The 16,435-nt window shown below is 35.5% G+C and overlaps 1 protein-coding gene across 4 annotated transcripts in view; it reads right to left on the reverse strand.

The window, feature by feature from the left end:
- LOC128020828 (tetratricopeptide repeat protein 28) overlaps positions 1–16,435 on the reverse strand; it is a 230,979-nt gene that overhangs the window by 13,597 nt on the left and 200,947 nt on the right. For all 4 annotated transcript variants that reach the window (XM_052607572.1, XM_052607573.1, XM_052607576.1 and 1 more), the window contains 4 exons: positions 15,154–15,263; positions 8,338–8,467; positions 7,087–7,305; positions 4,396–4,573 (listed from right to left, as the gene is read on the reverse strand). In XM_052607572.1, the coding sequence (XP_052463532.1) occupies positions 4,396–4,573; positions 7,087–7,305; positions 8,338–8,467; positions 15,154–15,263 (637 nt within the window). The remainder of the gene's footprint in view (positions 1–4,395; positions 4,574–7,086; positions 7,306–8,337; positions 8,468–15,153; positions 15,264–16,435) is intronic.

Raw genomic sequence — 16,435 nt, forward strand, 5'->3', positions numbered from 1 at the left:
CTTTAATGAAAAAACAGATCTCTCCAATAATCTGACTCATCTGAGACCACACACTTGAGTTTCTTCTATTGGGTTAATACATTTTATCCACCTCACCTCGAATACACAGAAAACGTGCTTAGTTTGCACCTAATGCATGACGCTGATTATTAACTGATTATTTTGGACACATTATCAGATGGCATTACAAAGGGAACATCTTCCCCATTTATTGAAATATAACTTTATACATCTCATACTGTATGCACAATGTCATCTGACTTCTGATTATGATTTTATAAATCTCAAAATATGACTTAGATCTCACAGTGAATTCATATATCACATGTTGAATTCATATCTCAAAATATGAAAATATAGCTTAATATTAATACACATCTGACAATAACTATATATCTCAAAATATAGCATTATGTATCTCATATTATAAATAAATACAAATATCACATGCAATTATATCTCACATTTGACTATATTTTACATAATATTACTATATACAGGGATGTACATACATTTTTTCAGCCTGGTTCTCATAAGAGAACCTGGAGATTTGGTTTGGTCCTCACACTGCATATAACGTGAGCCATTAAATGCAACTATGAATATTATTACACTTTATTTATTTCGTTTTTTTTTTTTTTTATTAAATAATAGTAACTAAACTAAATAATAGTGTGTGATAATATTATTAAAAATAAAAAGCAGTCCTAGTATTAAATACAAATGCATTTATTTTATAGTAAATAAACGTAAAAATAAAATGCTAATATTTACTACTACTTTGTTTGTTTGTCTCTTTAAGAAGAATCGCTTTATGTATTCCCAAATTTTAAGTCGCTTTGAAAAAAATAGTCTAAAAATAAATAAACAAAAGCGTTTTCGTCATATTCAAACTTAAAATCAGCAGGCTTTTATTTTGGCGGGTTACTTAATATTTCTCAAAATACGGCTGTATCTCGGCTTTATATGTATAACTTTATATCTCATAATATGACTGATCTCACATTGACTTAATATTCCTCAATACAGGATCATGTATATTGTATAATATTAATGAATATCTCACAATATGGCTTTAGCTCACAATGTGACTTAATATATCTCATAATGTTACTTTATATCTAACAATATGACTTTTCCTGATACACTGAATGCATGTTGAATTCTCTACAGACGTCTGAATAGCTCATTAGCGTGTGTTTGTTTAAAGACTTTGCTTTGAGAATGAAAGGGAACGTCTGCTAATCCTCTTCCCTAGATTTCTGAACTATTCCACGATGTCAGCGCACCACTCATTTTGCATCCTTTATCTCTGCAAACATGTTCCGGCGTCCATTGCACTCCCTTAAGATGAAAGCCGTCCCAAATCCAGTTGAAATGTTAATTGAATTCTTTGTCAGGGTTCAACCCTGTAGGACGGGAATAATCTAATGCTACACATAATGCTACAAAAGTGTGCATATCGAGAGAAATAAACAGCAGATGTTCATGTTAACAACTTCTTTAACTTGAGCAAACTCTGCTAATACACATACATGTTAATAAAGTAAATAAAACAAAAAATGAATGTTTTAATGCTACTGAATAAAAATAAACGATCCAGTCGAAAGTCTCTGCTCATCATGACAGGACCTGGATCAGTGAGCTGCATCTCGGGCCGATGACGTCACTTCCATGGAGTCATGTTGTACACGCCCCCGTCCATTGACTCCGCCCCCACGTCAAAGCAGTGCCACAAAGAGAGACGTGCAGAAAAGTGAAGCGCAAAGGAAAAATGGTATTGCAAACTCAAACTAGACTAACACGCAAAATAAAAGCAGTGTTGCAAATAAATTAATAGATATGACCATAGAAAATATGTATTGCAAAATCATTGCTTTCGCGCTGTTTCATTTGTTTTGCAATTCTTAATTTTTGTTTGCAAAAAGCAAATGTATTTTCCTCAATACTTTAAATAAAATGTTTTAAATTTGTTTTTGTATATTTTAAATAAGGTAAATCTTTCTGATTTATTAAAATAAAAAGTCACATACATGGATTTTTCTGGGCTAAGCCCCGGATCTCCACTCACCCTAGAACCACCCCTGGTCTAGTTCAATTTCTCTTTTGTTGTTTGTTTCGTGGTTTTATAAATATGGATGGCTGTGTTGAAAAGCAAGATTGGAGAATATGAAATGTAATGTCATATTTTGAGATACAGTTTGTAATGTTATAATTCAAGATTTAAGAATCTTACGAGCAGCACTCCAGTCAACACACACACAGACCCAAGCAAGCCATAATCGTTCATATTGCAGCCGGTCACGGGTATCACAATTCCTGTTCGTGCCTCTTTCTTTCTGCACAATGAATGGGGTCTTCAAAGGTGGAATATTGCACCCAACCAAGTGGAAAAGATTGCTCGCAGCCCCTCAGTCAAGCGCTAAATTATCCTTTAATGGGCAGGGATGAGCGCAGAGCTCTCTAGTGACTAATGTGCTGGCACCGGCATGAGAGACTCGCGGCTTTCTACGCGCTACACAATAATGGCCTTTGTTTCAGGCTACTGCTTAATTCACACCAGGAGCTTCTGACGTTCTGCCATCCTTCTCCCTGCATTCGGCTCCTCCAAACCTGCCAGCGTCTTCACCTAATTACATGTCAGAGTGAACTCAACACTGCAGCACTGAAACCTTCATGCGAGAGGTGAATAACTCCTCAGCTGCCGCCCGGTTAGGTCTACAGAGCCAGAGATCAGTGTGCTGTGGCCTCCAGCCCTGACAGCATCGGTGAGCGCTGAGATGTGCGTCCTGCACACGCGCACACTCCACCCCGCTGCGCTCAAACACGACCGCATCATCAGGGTATATTTAGGAGGTTGCAGACATTCACACTAACATGAGCACAGCTGCATTCTGCAGAACGTTTACTGTAATATTTTACTGGAAAAGCATGTTCTTAAATCTTGCTTTTCAACATAGCCATCCATATTTACAATACCCTATTTTTTTATATTTTTTCATAATGAGCAACCACTTAGCAGCACCTTAGAAACCAGCTAACAATGCTCTAACATCCCACACACCCTAGAAACAGTAAGAACACCATTGTAACCACCTAGCAATGCTCTAACATCAGTTCACCCTTGGAACCACATTGCAACACCCAGTCAACTCAACACCCTAACAAGCATTAAGAATACCATTGCAACAACCTAGCAATGCTCTAACATCCAGTACACCATTGAAAACACCTAGCAACACCTTAACACACATTAAGAGCATCCTAGAAAACCATGTAGCAATGTAGAAATGTCCTAGATTACATTACAAGGTTACATCAGTTGAGAAACACCTTTTAAACCACAAATCACAGTCAGATTTTAATTAAATACAGTACAGACCAAAAGTTTGGAAACATTACTATTTTTAATGTTTTTGAAAGAAGTTTCTTCTGCTCATCAAGCCTGCATTTATTTGATCGAAAATAAAGAAAAAAAAATAATATTGTGATATATTATTACAATTTAAAATAATTGCTTTTAAATGTATTATACTTTAAATGATCATTTATTTCTGTGATGCAAAGCTGAATTTATTATTACATGATCCTTTAGAAATCATTCTAATATGATGATTCATTATCAAAGTTGGAAACAGTTTTGCTGCTTAATATTTTTTAGAACATGTGATACTTTTTTAGGATACTTTGATGATTAAAAAGTAAAAAAAAAAAAAAAAAGAAGCTATGTTTTTAAAATATAAATATTTTGTAAAAACAATATACACTACTGGTCAGTAATTTGGGGTCAATCATTTTTTTTCTTTCTTCTTTTTAAATAAAATCAATACTTTTATTCAGCAAGGATGTGTTAAATTAATAAAAAGTGATGGTAAAGAAAATATATTATTAGAATATATATTATTAGATTTTTTATTTTTATTTTGAATAAATGCAGTTCTTTTTAACCTGTTATTAATCAAATATATTAGACAGCAGAACTGTTTCCAACACTCATAATAAATCAGAATATTAGAATGATTTCTAAATGATCATGTGATCGACTGATGTTACATGTGACACTGAAGGCTGGAGGAATGATGCTGAAAATTCAGCTTTGCATCACAGGAATAAATTATTTATTTTAAAGTATATTCAAATAGAAAACTATTATTTTAAGTTGTAATAATATTTCACAATATTACTGTTTTTTCTGTATTTTTGATCAAATAAATGCAGCCTTGATGAGCAGAAGAAACTTCTTTCAAAAACATTAAAAATAGTAATGTTTCCAAACTTTTGGTCTGTACTGTATATTTGAATAAAATGCATAGTAATAATTCCCAAATAAATAGAATTGAGCTGCAGTGTGTACGTGGTGATGGTGTATAAAGGATGTGTGATTCAGGCATTCACCTGCTGTAGTATGAGTCCACTCCCAGAGCTTCCCGCGTGTTAGCGATGTGCTGCTCCAGAGACGAGCCTCCACAGCCGCCAGCCGCGGGCACAGAGCCTCCGCCGCCCTCCTGGAAGTCTGATGTGCCACCATCCGACGCACCCTCGCCCAGATACACCTCATGAAACTTCAGGATACCTGTGAGACAGAGAGCAACGCTCATGTTGATCTGGACAGAGACAATCTCTGACATCATACACACTCTGATTACGTTGATTAGTATTGTTACTGGTGATGTTTTATAAAAGCAGTAAGCCATGAGAGGTCACACATTACAGTGGTTTCATCATAGTGAAGGAGTGTAATCTTAAAATATACAAACTCAGGAGGTCAAGGTCAGATTTAAGACAATCATCAAGAAAAGTTGAGACCAAACACAACGCTCTCAAACTCCTGAGAGCATCAGTGCTTCAGACATTAAATCCGTGCTTTGCGTAATAATGAAGAGAGAATACATATAGAGCCACACAAGAGTCATGATCAAGGTCAGCAGTCTCCTGCGAGAGGATAAAATCTAGTTAGGGGAATATTGTAAATGAGCAAAAGCACTCTCCGCTTTCAGACATATGTCTGTTTGATTACGTGAGCTTGTCTTTCTGTTACAGACGTTTCTAAGTATTCTCAAAACTTACCTGAGTCAGATGTGTTTATGAAAAATTATATATATGTGTGTGTGTGTCACACTATAATGTAATGTCACAATATAATGTCACACTTTGATGAGAGAAAGAATTATATATATATATATATATATATATATATATATGTGTGTGTGTGTGTGTGTGTGTGTGTGTGTGTGTGTGTTGTGTGTTGTGTGTGTGTGTGAGGGTGGGATTATGGAGGCAGGTGGTACTGCCGCTTTGCGTTAATTCACAGATTTTACCAGCTTCACCAAACAGCAGGCGGCACAATGAAGCCACGGGGAACAGAAGGTGTGAGGAATACAACTGCGACAAACACACCGATCAACTGAGCATGTTCATGTGTGTGTGTGTGTGTGTGTGTGTGTGGCACTTCGCGCTACTTTCCTGAAATTGAAAATTTGAGCAAATATTTGTTACTTTTGTTGTAGGATTTTGTTCTGTTTCCAACTTTCACATTTTGTTTGAAAAGTCAGAAACATAAGATAAACAAAGCTAAACTAAAATACAGTATCAAATTGAAAATAAAGTTAACTGAAAACAGTGTTCTGCATACATTGATAGCTTAAAAATATGACATATATAAATATTCAGAACTTTTTAATTTTGTTGTCCTGTTTCTAACTTATATTAACAAATTTGCAAATTTTATTTGGAACAATATGTGCATGAAAGCTGTGACCTACATATATATATATATATATATATATATATAAAGAAAAATCCTACTCATCTAGTTTAGATGCATTTTGTCAAATTAAATGCTTAAAATGTAACAGAAATGTGCGTTTACATATGAGAAAGGCATTAGTTTCACAGAATGATAAGCTTTATTGATCTGTTAGAGTAAATGTGATGTGTGTTGTGATGGTCTGTGTTCAAACAGACAGACAGCGTCTCAGTGTGTCTCCTAAGGCTCTGATGAACTGTTCAGATGTGTGCTGTGTCTGTCTGACACCTCCATCAGCCCCGCCCCACACACACACACACACATCACCGCCTCTACACACACTAACCACACACTGCTGGATCCTACGATTTCCACAGAAAACACAGACAGAATCATGGAATTCAGTTATAGAATGGAATTTACTCTATAATGCAGAATGTCACATAATTTGGCAAATTTAGGATAAATAAATCAAAAGTAGGCTTGTTCACTTGATCAACTCACAATATGGTGGTGTCCAATAAAATCAAATGAAAATTAAATAAAAAAAATTAAAAGAAACAACATAGTTTTTGGAAAAAAAAAACATTCCATAGGGCCCTATAATTGTAAAAAAAAGTAATAATCGAAACTACTATTACAATTTATTAAAGCGTTATAATAGAATCCAGATAAATTAAAATGGAAAAAAACTTTAAGAAAATGTTCAATTGTATGAGTTCCATGATTTTCATTAATCAGACATGATTTTTGATTAATAACAATTAATTGCAAAATAGAAAAAAAAAATGCAATCCATGAAAATGTAAATGGACAGAAACTAAACTTTGGGGTAAAAACTAAAAGAATCCATAGGTTGCTAAAATTAAAATGTTTGTTAAACTTTTAATTGCTTTGCAATTGTTTACTAAAATGTATCTGGAAAAAAGAAAAAAATTCAATGTGATGTTTTATCATTCATTTAATTAAACATGCTTTTGATTACTAAAATGTATAAAAATTAAAATAAAAGAAAATTTAAAAAAGACAATTAAGAAGAAAAACAAAAGAGAGAATCCAGAAGATTTTAAACAGAAGAAAAAAAAAAGATTTTATAGGCCCCTTAAAATATATATATATTTTTACATTTTTAATGAATTGTTGTTACATTTTTAAATGTTCATGATTTGCATTAATCACATGTTTTTCGATTTCTGAAATGTATCAACAAATGAAATGCAACAAAAACAATCCAAAAATTAAAAAGCAACGCAGAACCTTACATGGTACTTCAGCTTGTGCAAGGGCACCTTGGGAGTTCATTAATCAATGCTTGTGAGGTTTGAACCCGAGTGTCTTACCGGAGCCGGGGGCCAGGAGCCAGCTGTACAGGTATCCTGCCGCCAGAGAGAAGTAGAGCACCAGGGCCCTCTGTCCGTTCACAGTGTCCAGGATGTGCTCCACGGTCACGGGTGTGTAGGGGTCAGAGTCCTGCTGACCCGTCTGTCTCTCCACCAGCAGGTCAGCAAAGGCCCGAGTGCGTCCACGCTCCGCCACGGCCAGAGCTTCATCATGGTGACCTGAGCAGAGGTCAGAGGTCAGAGGACAGCGCTGGTCTTCATAAACCCATGAATACATACATGTATGTCTAACTTCATTTCCAGAGATCTTTGACTGTTTCATGCAGTGAACTGCAGGCCACAGAATTTCACTTTCATAAAGATCCTCACATAAAACCATCATCAGAAAACTAGCATAGTATGCTAACTACTTTAATTGTTAATTGACACATTAAAATGATCAAACATGACAATGAAGACATAATAAGGCTATAAAGGATTATATTTCAAATAAATGCTGTTCTATTTCTAGTTTTCTATCAGTTTCCAGAGAAGTATGAAGCAGCATGAACGTTTTCAATGTTAGAATGATTTCTGCAGGATCATGTGATCGTAGAGTAATGATGCTGAAAAATTCAGCTTTGCATCACAGGAATAAATGACATTTTAAAATGCATTCAAAACAGCTCATTTAAATTATAGGAATGTTTCACAATATTTCAGTATTTTTGATTAAATACAGCCTTGGATTAGCATAAGAGACTGCTTTCAAAAACATGAAAAAGTCTCACGACTACAAACTTTCAAATGGTAGTGCATGTCTATTTATTGATTTATTTGCAAGTTCACTGCAAAAACTCCTATGTTAATGAGTATTTTTCAATCCAAAAATCCTCGAAAAACATCAAGCTGCTTCAGACGCAACATTGCATAATATATTTTTCACATTTCTAACAAGTTAAAAACAAGTGAAAAAATCAGCCAGTGCAGTAAATACCAAAAACACTAATAAATAAAAGTTTCAAGCATTTTAAGATTTTAACTAGTAAACAAGTCCAAAAACTCATTAAGAAGTCACATTTTGCCGTCTATCCACATATTAATGTCCAGTCAGCTGGTCATTACTGCAACACAAACCCCTACAGACTGATAGAGGGTTTATTTAGCATTAAGGACCGCACATTAATCTTACATACACAGATAAGCAGTTTTATGCTCTGAATGGATAATGCATGATATAAGCAGGATGAGATAGAAGGAGAATATTTATACCGAGGCTGACAAGGACCCTCTGGAGAGCCTGGTACGAGGAGGTCTGCAGGTCGAACAGAGAGAGCTTGTAGTCGGTGCTGTGCTGCGCTTCATGACGAATGGTCTCGAACAGAGCCGACGCACGGTACAGCTGTGAGGCAAGAAACAAGATTTTGTGCATTACTCACACATGTGTTAATAATAAAAGCACTGACCTGCCCTGACACAGAAACACTGGCATGTGTGTTATCACGCTACGGAGAAACATGACGCCTGAAGAGAGCAGTGAGTGAGTGTGGATGCAGTGCTCAGATGAGGACAGCCGAGGGCAGCAGACCTCCACTCCTAAAACACACCAGTTCCTTTCGAAACTTATTCTCTTGTTGCCTTTAATCAAATCATAGCAAGTCCAGATGAAACGCTATATGTGACATGAGTCTAAACCGATCTAAGCACATGAACGTGCACCATTTATTCCGGCCGGTCTGGTTCTCGTTTAGCAATCGAAAGTGTGAGTTTGTGAGTGACGTGGTATTTCTGGCTAATGATATCCTCTCGTTCACAGCAGCGGAGGGAAAGACAGCATCAGCGTACGTCTGTCTGTGACGCTGCCACCGCATGTCTGACACACTGTCAGAGAGAAGACACGCGTGTAGCATTGATGTACATCTTGAGAACAATCGAACTTACGATTTTCAGTAGTGTAACAGATATGCCTTCAATGTAGCTTTTCTAGTAGCAAATAGTAACGAGCTTTTAATTTGTAATGCATTTTTCATCATTTTGTGTTGCACATGCAATAATCAAATACACTCTTTTCTCTTAAGTAGTTTTGGGATGACTGATTAATTTTACTCAGGATTCACTAGCATGCTTCATGTACAGTAAATACTGATTCACATGTAATTTAGAAATCAAATATATGATTCAATGATTCAACAATTCAATTGATGAAAAAAAGATTCACTTTTCAAATAAACAATTCACTGACTTATCAGAATTCACACATCCAGTATATGATTCACTGATTAAAGGAATGATTCAGCGATCGAATAAATGATTCAATAAATGGAATATTTGATTTGAAGATCAAAACATGATTCAATGATTAAATAAACAATTCGCTGATTAAATAAATGATTCACTCATGAAATAAATGGCTCCCTTAACAGAATTATCTTATCAAATATAGAACCTACAGATCAATTATTATGATTCAATTATTAAATAAACGATTTAATGGACAAAGCCATTTCAGCTTTATTTTTCCATAAAAATATAAAATATAAATTAACTTTACAAGCAAACGTACCAGCTTGATATTGCATAAAAGTAATGACTTGTTTTAATAAAATGTCTGCAATTTTTTTTCTTTTCTTATCCCACTGGCAAATATTTGTTTCTTGATTTATGCATAAAATTGTCTAAATTAAGTGAGGTTAAATTTCATTACACTTAAAACCAGGAAAACACATTTAGCATGAGAAATATTAATATTAGTGACTAATGCAACCTGCCCGAAGCAAACATGTCTTGTTTAAAGAATATTAAGATTAGTTAAAATTAGTTAAAAACACTGTTGAATGTGTTTTAAAAGGGCAGCTGGACTGTAGTTGTCAAGTCGTCCTGCTTCAAATGAGGAGTAGCTTTTAGTTTAGCGCCCGCAGTGCTGCCTGATATTGCATGTCTGGGTATTTATGTGTTTTCGAGGTGTGTGTGTGTGTGTGTGTGTGTGTGTTTGTGGCGTGGAATGCAGTGTTTCTCAGGGGTTCGGCTGCAGTGAGCCCTTCATCAGCATACAGCACGGCCAGCCTGCAATCAATTAAGAGTGGAATGCATCAGCACACACACACACACACACACACACATATACGCACGCGCACACGCACACGCACACACACACACACACACACACACACACACACACACACACACACACACACACACACACTCCATCTGCAGTGCTCCAGAACTATCTATACATCACACACAAGTGAGTCACCAGGGAGGAAGGCCATGAAAAGCTACTATTACTACACTCACAAAACACACACACACACACACACACACACACACACACACACACTGTTCTATCAGCTGACTCGAGATTGCTGATTTTCTCCACTCTACAGCCTGAAACAGATACAAACTCCCAGCCAACACATGTACAAGAGTGTGAACATATTTAAAGCTACAGTGTGTCATTTAGTGATTAAAGAAATATTACAACTAAAAATGAACATTTGCTGAAAATGTACTCACCCTCACGTCATAGAAGATGTAAGTGAGTTTGTTTCAAGGGAAAAGATTTGTAGAAATGTAGCATTGCATCACTTGCTCACCAGTGGATCCTCTGCAGTGAATGGGTGCCGTCAGAATGAGAGTCCAAACAGCTGATAAAAACATCACAATAATCCACACCACTCCACACTTAATGTCTAGTGAAGAGAAAAACTGCATTCTGACTCTCATTCTGACGGCACCCATTCACTGCATAGGGTCCACTGGTGAGCAAATCTGTTGCCTATTAAGAAACAAGCTCATCTACATCTCAGATGTGCTGAGGGTTAATAAACATTGGCCAGCAACACTGACCTGAGCCATATCTAGAGACAACACACCACCTAGCAATCATTTATCCGCTTTGGCAAACACCACTCTAATTTGCAGTTGTTTTTTTTATTTTTTAATGCATTTACTGAGAAGAAAATGCATCCCAAACTGTCTTTTGGTGAGTCAAGGGGAAAATGTGGCAAAAGTGATGCATCCTCATTTGATTGTGTTGTGTAGTGCACAAACATCTGGACGTCTTAACAAAAGCGGCACCCATCTGAACGTCTCTGATATGATTGTGTAGTGCGTGGTGTGTTTGTTTGATTGACAGCTGCCGCCAGATGCATGTGAGACTCAAGTCTGACGGTTTCTCACTCTTTCAGACTGAACTGAAGCACGTCCCTCCCCAATGGCACAGCTGCCTAATTGACAAGACTGGCTGCACGATGATCTAAACACATTATCCTCTAATCTTCCGTCTCCCTGTAGACGTTCAGCACATATGTGATCAACATCCTTCTCTGTGCCGTACCCGAGCCGTGAGACTCGCTCTGTAATTTACAGAGGGATGAAGAACAATCTAGAGCTTCCTCCCCAGACGGCCATGATGAAATGTGATCCGAGCAGACGATTACAGAGACGACTACAAGCACTGTCACCGTCTGAGACGATGACCTCCAGAAATCATCAAAGAAATCAAATAAAAGCTGAGCTCAAAAAATAATCTCAGGGGTTCAGTACACCTCAGGCTGGTTTTATGTTATTGATTGAAAAGTTTAGTCCACAAAGCAACCCTAAAATATTACAGGAAAACATCCAGTGATTTTTTTTTACTGCTCAATATTTGAAAACAGAGATTTTTTTCACCTTTCTAATATATTTTTCATCAAAAAACACTTTATATTAGTTTCATATGTAGCAACACTCACCTATGAGTCTTTTAAAGAGTTAAATCTTTGCAATAATCTACCACTGTCATTAAAATAAAACAGACTAGAACAAATAAACATCGATATACAGTATACTACCATTCAAAAGTTTGGGTCGGTAAGATTTTTAATGTTTTTAAAATAAGTATTTTATGCTCACCAAGGCTGCATTTATTTGATCAAAAATACAGTAAACACAGTAATATTGTGAAATATTATTGCAATTTAAAATTGATGTTTTCTATTGTAATATATTTTAAAATATTTTTTATTTCTGTGATCAAAGCTGTATTTCCAGCATCATTACTCCAGTCTTCAGTGTCACATGATCTTCAGAAATCATTCTAATATGCTGATTTCCTACTCAAGAAACATTAATCATTATCAAACAGTTGTGCTGCTTCATATTTTTGTGGAAACCATGATGCATTTTATTTTGAAGGATTCTTTGATGTGTAGAGAGTTCAAATGAACAGCATTTATTTGAAATAGAAATCTTTTAAAACATTTTAAATGCACTTTTAATCAATTTAATGCATCTTTGCTGAATATAATAAACAATTTTTTAAGGCTTACTGAACCCAATGGTTTTAAACAATAGCACATATAAAAACCAGCTGATATATATCATGCATCCCTAGAATATTATTAAATGCTATGACTATTTCTAATATACAATATCCCAAAAGACATTTAAACTAAACTCTCTAGGGTATTTCAGATGCTTTGAGGTTAATTTCTGTTTTTCTAACGATTTAGCAATGATTCATGAATCAATCGACCGTAAAAACACATATCAAGTGGAGTGGAAACATTGTGGTGCTTTCCAAACAAAGCTTTTTGAAGTGCTTCAACATGTAGATACTTATAGAGTTTTTATCAAAATGTAGACGTTTGTATTTTTATATCTTCTCTTTCTGTTATAGTTTTATTTTTTATTTTTTATGTTTTCGTCATTTAAGGTTTGTTGTTGTTTTTTAATATCTATATAATGTTTTATCTATATAATGTTTTAGTTATTTTAGATCATCGATTTAAACTAAATTAAAAAGAGAAAGATTAATTTGGTAACCAGTTGAATAAGGGGCCGTTCACATATCGCGTCTTTTGCGCGCTCAAGTCCGTTATTTCCAATGTAGGCGCGTGGTATGTGCGCTCATAATGTAGGGGACGCGGTCCCGATGCGCACGTTTTTCCCAGGCGCGTCCACACCGTATTGAGTTAAAAACATCTCAACTTTTCAGAATGCCGCAAGCACACAGTGGGTCATGTGACAAGAACTAACCAATCAGCTTCATCCTTTCCAGTAACAATGTTGAAAGCTCAGCCAAGATGAAGGAACAGCTAATCATAGCTGTATATGGATTGCCATTTTGAAATAAATTTAGTACCAGAGCTACTAAGAGCGATTTTTAGTGCTGCAAATACATTTTTCCTTTGCTGAAATTTCCGTGTCTTCATGGAGAGCGCACGTCATTGTTGCTTAGCAAAGGCAGACGCCTCAGGAGCGATTCTGCCCGAGCGATTTGGAAAGAAGAAGAAAGCGGCACGCCTAGCGTTTTCCACGCGTTTTAGGTGCGATATGTGAACGGCCCCTAAGATAGCATTCTTAAAACTGAAATTAATATTATTATCACTAATTAAATTAAAACAAATAATTTATTAATACTATTTTAAACATTAAAATAAAATAATAATACAAAATATAATAATTCATATCAGTCATTTTAGTACAAAAAATATAGAAATATTAATTTGTTAACTAGTTGAAATAAAATTGCGTTAATAAATATTATTATTAATACTACTTAAATTAATAAACTTAATTGTATTAATACTAGTAGTGTAACGGTACGCAAAAATCATGGTTCGGTACGTACCTCGGTTTTAAAGTCACGGTTCGGTTCATTTTCGGTACAATAAGGGAAAGAAACATTACACTGCAGGTTTTTTATTACTATAAACAATTTGTTTACACTTTTTTAAAATACTTTTTAATAAAATATATATAAAATTGCAAAGTTCTCCACTAAATAAAATACACTCAGTCTCAAACCAATATCACATAATAAAATATAATGAAAAATAAACAACTATGATTACAGTGCAGAATTACCAATCCCAGCTTGTAGGCCTGCTCATATTTTAAAAATATATATAACTTTTCCAAAGTGACCTGCTCAGATTTCGTTATTGCGTTCACACTCGCGTGATGCCTTTTGAAAACCTTAGACTATGTTTAATGGAATATTGCACCTGTTAAACATAGTCTATTTTGCCGTTAATACTGTTGATGGTGTCCTTTATCAGTAGGCTTTATATTTATGCTCAACATAAAGTATAGATATTGTTGTCATGAAGACAAGAGCCTGGTCTGTCGGCGGTCTCCCTCTATGTCACCTACAGCAGCAGCAGCGCGCCAGCGCCACGTCAGGCACGATTTTGGTGAGTAAAGACACAGAAAACGCAAAGCAGCCGTAACGCAACTGACACACAGCAGAAACGCCACGCTCATGCCACGCAGCCAGTGTGTCACCAGCCTTAGAATCAGCCGCAGGGCGGGATTTGCGCTGAACACGGAGACTTCCACCACTTAATATGTTCATTTGGAAACACGAAAATGTATATGTTCAGCAAACAAAATATTGCATTCGGTACACACGTGCACCGTACCGAAAGCCCTTTACTGAAACGATCCGGTACGAATACACGTACCGTTACACCCCTAATTAATACCATTTAAAATATTATAATAAAAATATAATATAATAAAAATATCAGTTGAATATATACAGTGAATCAATTTTAATTAATTTGGTAACTACTTGAAATACAATTAACTGAATTTTATATTATTAGTACTACTTACATTTATAAAATTAACTATGTTAATAATATTTTAAATGTTACAATAAAATAGTACAAATGTAATATAATAAAATAAAAATAATATAAATATTTTAAATCAGTTAAAGTTTATTTCCTTAACTTTTTGCTTTTAGCTGTAGATGGAAGCAGTGATCCCTCAAACAAACCCTGAGCTGGAGTGTGTGCTGATGACGAGGATCTCGTTTGGGCTGACAGGCCTGGATCAATCAGGGCTTAAAAGCAGAGAGTGTGTGTTTGTGCAGCTGGACTTCCTGAACAGCAGATTCGGCTTCTTTGTTTGCCTCACAGAATGATGAAGTCACAAGTGAAGAGACCAACGGAGACACACACACACGTCTGCCTACAGACACATCATTAGAAGCAGAGACAGTGAAGTTCTGTCAAGAAGAGCGTTCATGAGCATCCTGTGCATCTGTGCGGAGACTGCAGGAAATTGGCTGTGTGTGTGTGTGTGTGTGGACAGTACCTGGTGCTGGGATTCCTCCAGATTGCCGCTGGCCCACAGTGAGAGCCCCAGACGGTGTCGGATCTTGGCCTCTTCCTCTCGACGACCCAGCTGCTCCGCTAGACGCAGACCTGAGGCACAAAACACAAATAAATGTTTTAAGTAATTTTTGTTTAGGAATTTTAGCACTTCAACTTACTTTACTGGTTGCAAAACATTAATAAGTTATATTTTTAAAACATAATATTTTAATTTAATTCAATAAAAAAATGGAATTAGCTTTATTTAACTTCAACAACATTGATTTGACAAAAAGCATCATAAATACAGTATCACATTAAAGTAGTAGTAAATCAAGCATACTGTGTTTGGTTATAAAATAAGCTTTTATAAACATGAACATAAACAACATTTTAAATTTTCATAGACTAACAATTTAAATGTACGTCTTTACTGTGTTTTCTCTCTCTCTTTTTTTGGTGAAAACATTTTAATTTTTTGGAAGAAATTAATCCATTTATTCACCAAGGACACATTAAATTGTTCAAAAGTGAAAGTAAAGACATTTATAATGTTACAAAAAAAAAAAAAAAGTATATTTCAAATAAACGCTGTTCTTTTGAGCTTTCTATTCAGTAAAGGACCCTGAAAAATGAATCAAGGTTTCCACAAATGTATTAAAAAGAACAATTGTTTAAATGGGAATATATTATATTCTTTTATTTAATACTTTTTTTCCCTTCCCTTTTCCCTGGAAGAAAGAAAATATGGTTTTGGAACAGCATGAATTTTTTTGGCTGAACTATAATTTTAATAAAAGCATAATCAAAACTCTCAGCACTTGAAGCCAGAAGTGGTTGAAATCGGTTGAAAGCAGCTCTAGTATTTAAACTCATATTTGCAGCGCTCTGAAATTAATCATCCTAAAATAACAGGCTCTGAAACATTCCCTTGTCTTTTCTTCCTCCTTTCTCTTCATTCTCTCTGTTTTTATGTTTTTCATCATCAATCTTTGACACGGCTGTCGGGACGCGCGGGTATTTAGGTCTCATCAGACACTGATCTGAGGAAAAGCTTCAGAAATTATCTTTCTCATTCAACACAGACTTTAATCAGCGTTTCAATCCCACTTTGATTCCTCCGTCTCAGTGAAGTTCACACTCAAAACAAAAGAAATGTACAGTAAGACACACCCTTCTTCTGCGACCGCACTACGGTACATTGGTCTGAATTACGCATGCATACATCTGAAGTCATGTCTCTAATTGGTTAACTCTACGACCCTGATGTTTGAAAACAATGC

The sequence above is a fragment of the Carassius gibelio genome, chromosome A10 (genome assembly GCF_023724105.1).
Source record: "Carassius gibelio isolate Cgi1373 ecotype wild population from Czech Republic chromosome A10, carGib1.2-hapl.c, whole genome shotgun sequence".
In the NCBI taxonomy this organism is placed as follows: Eukaryota; Metazoa; Chordata; class Actinopteri; order Cypriniformes; family Cyprinidae; genus Carassius; species Carassius gibelio.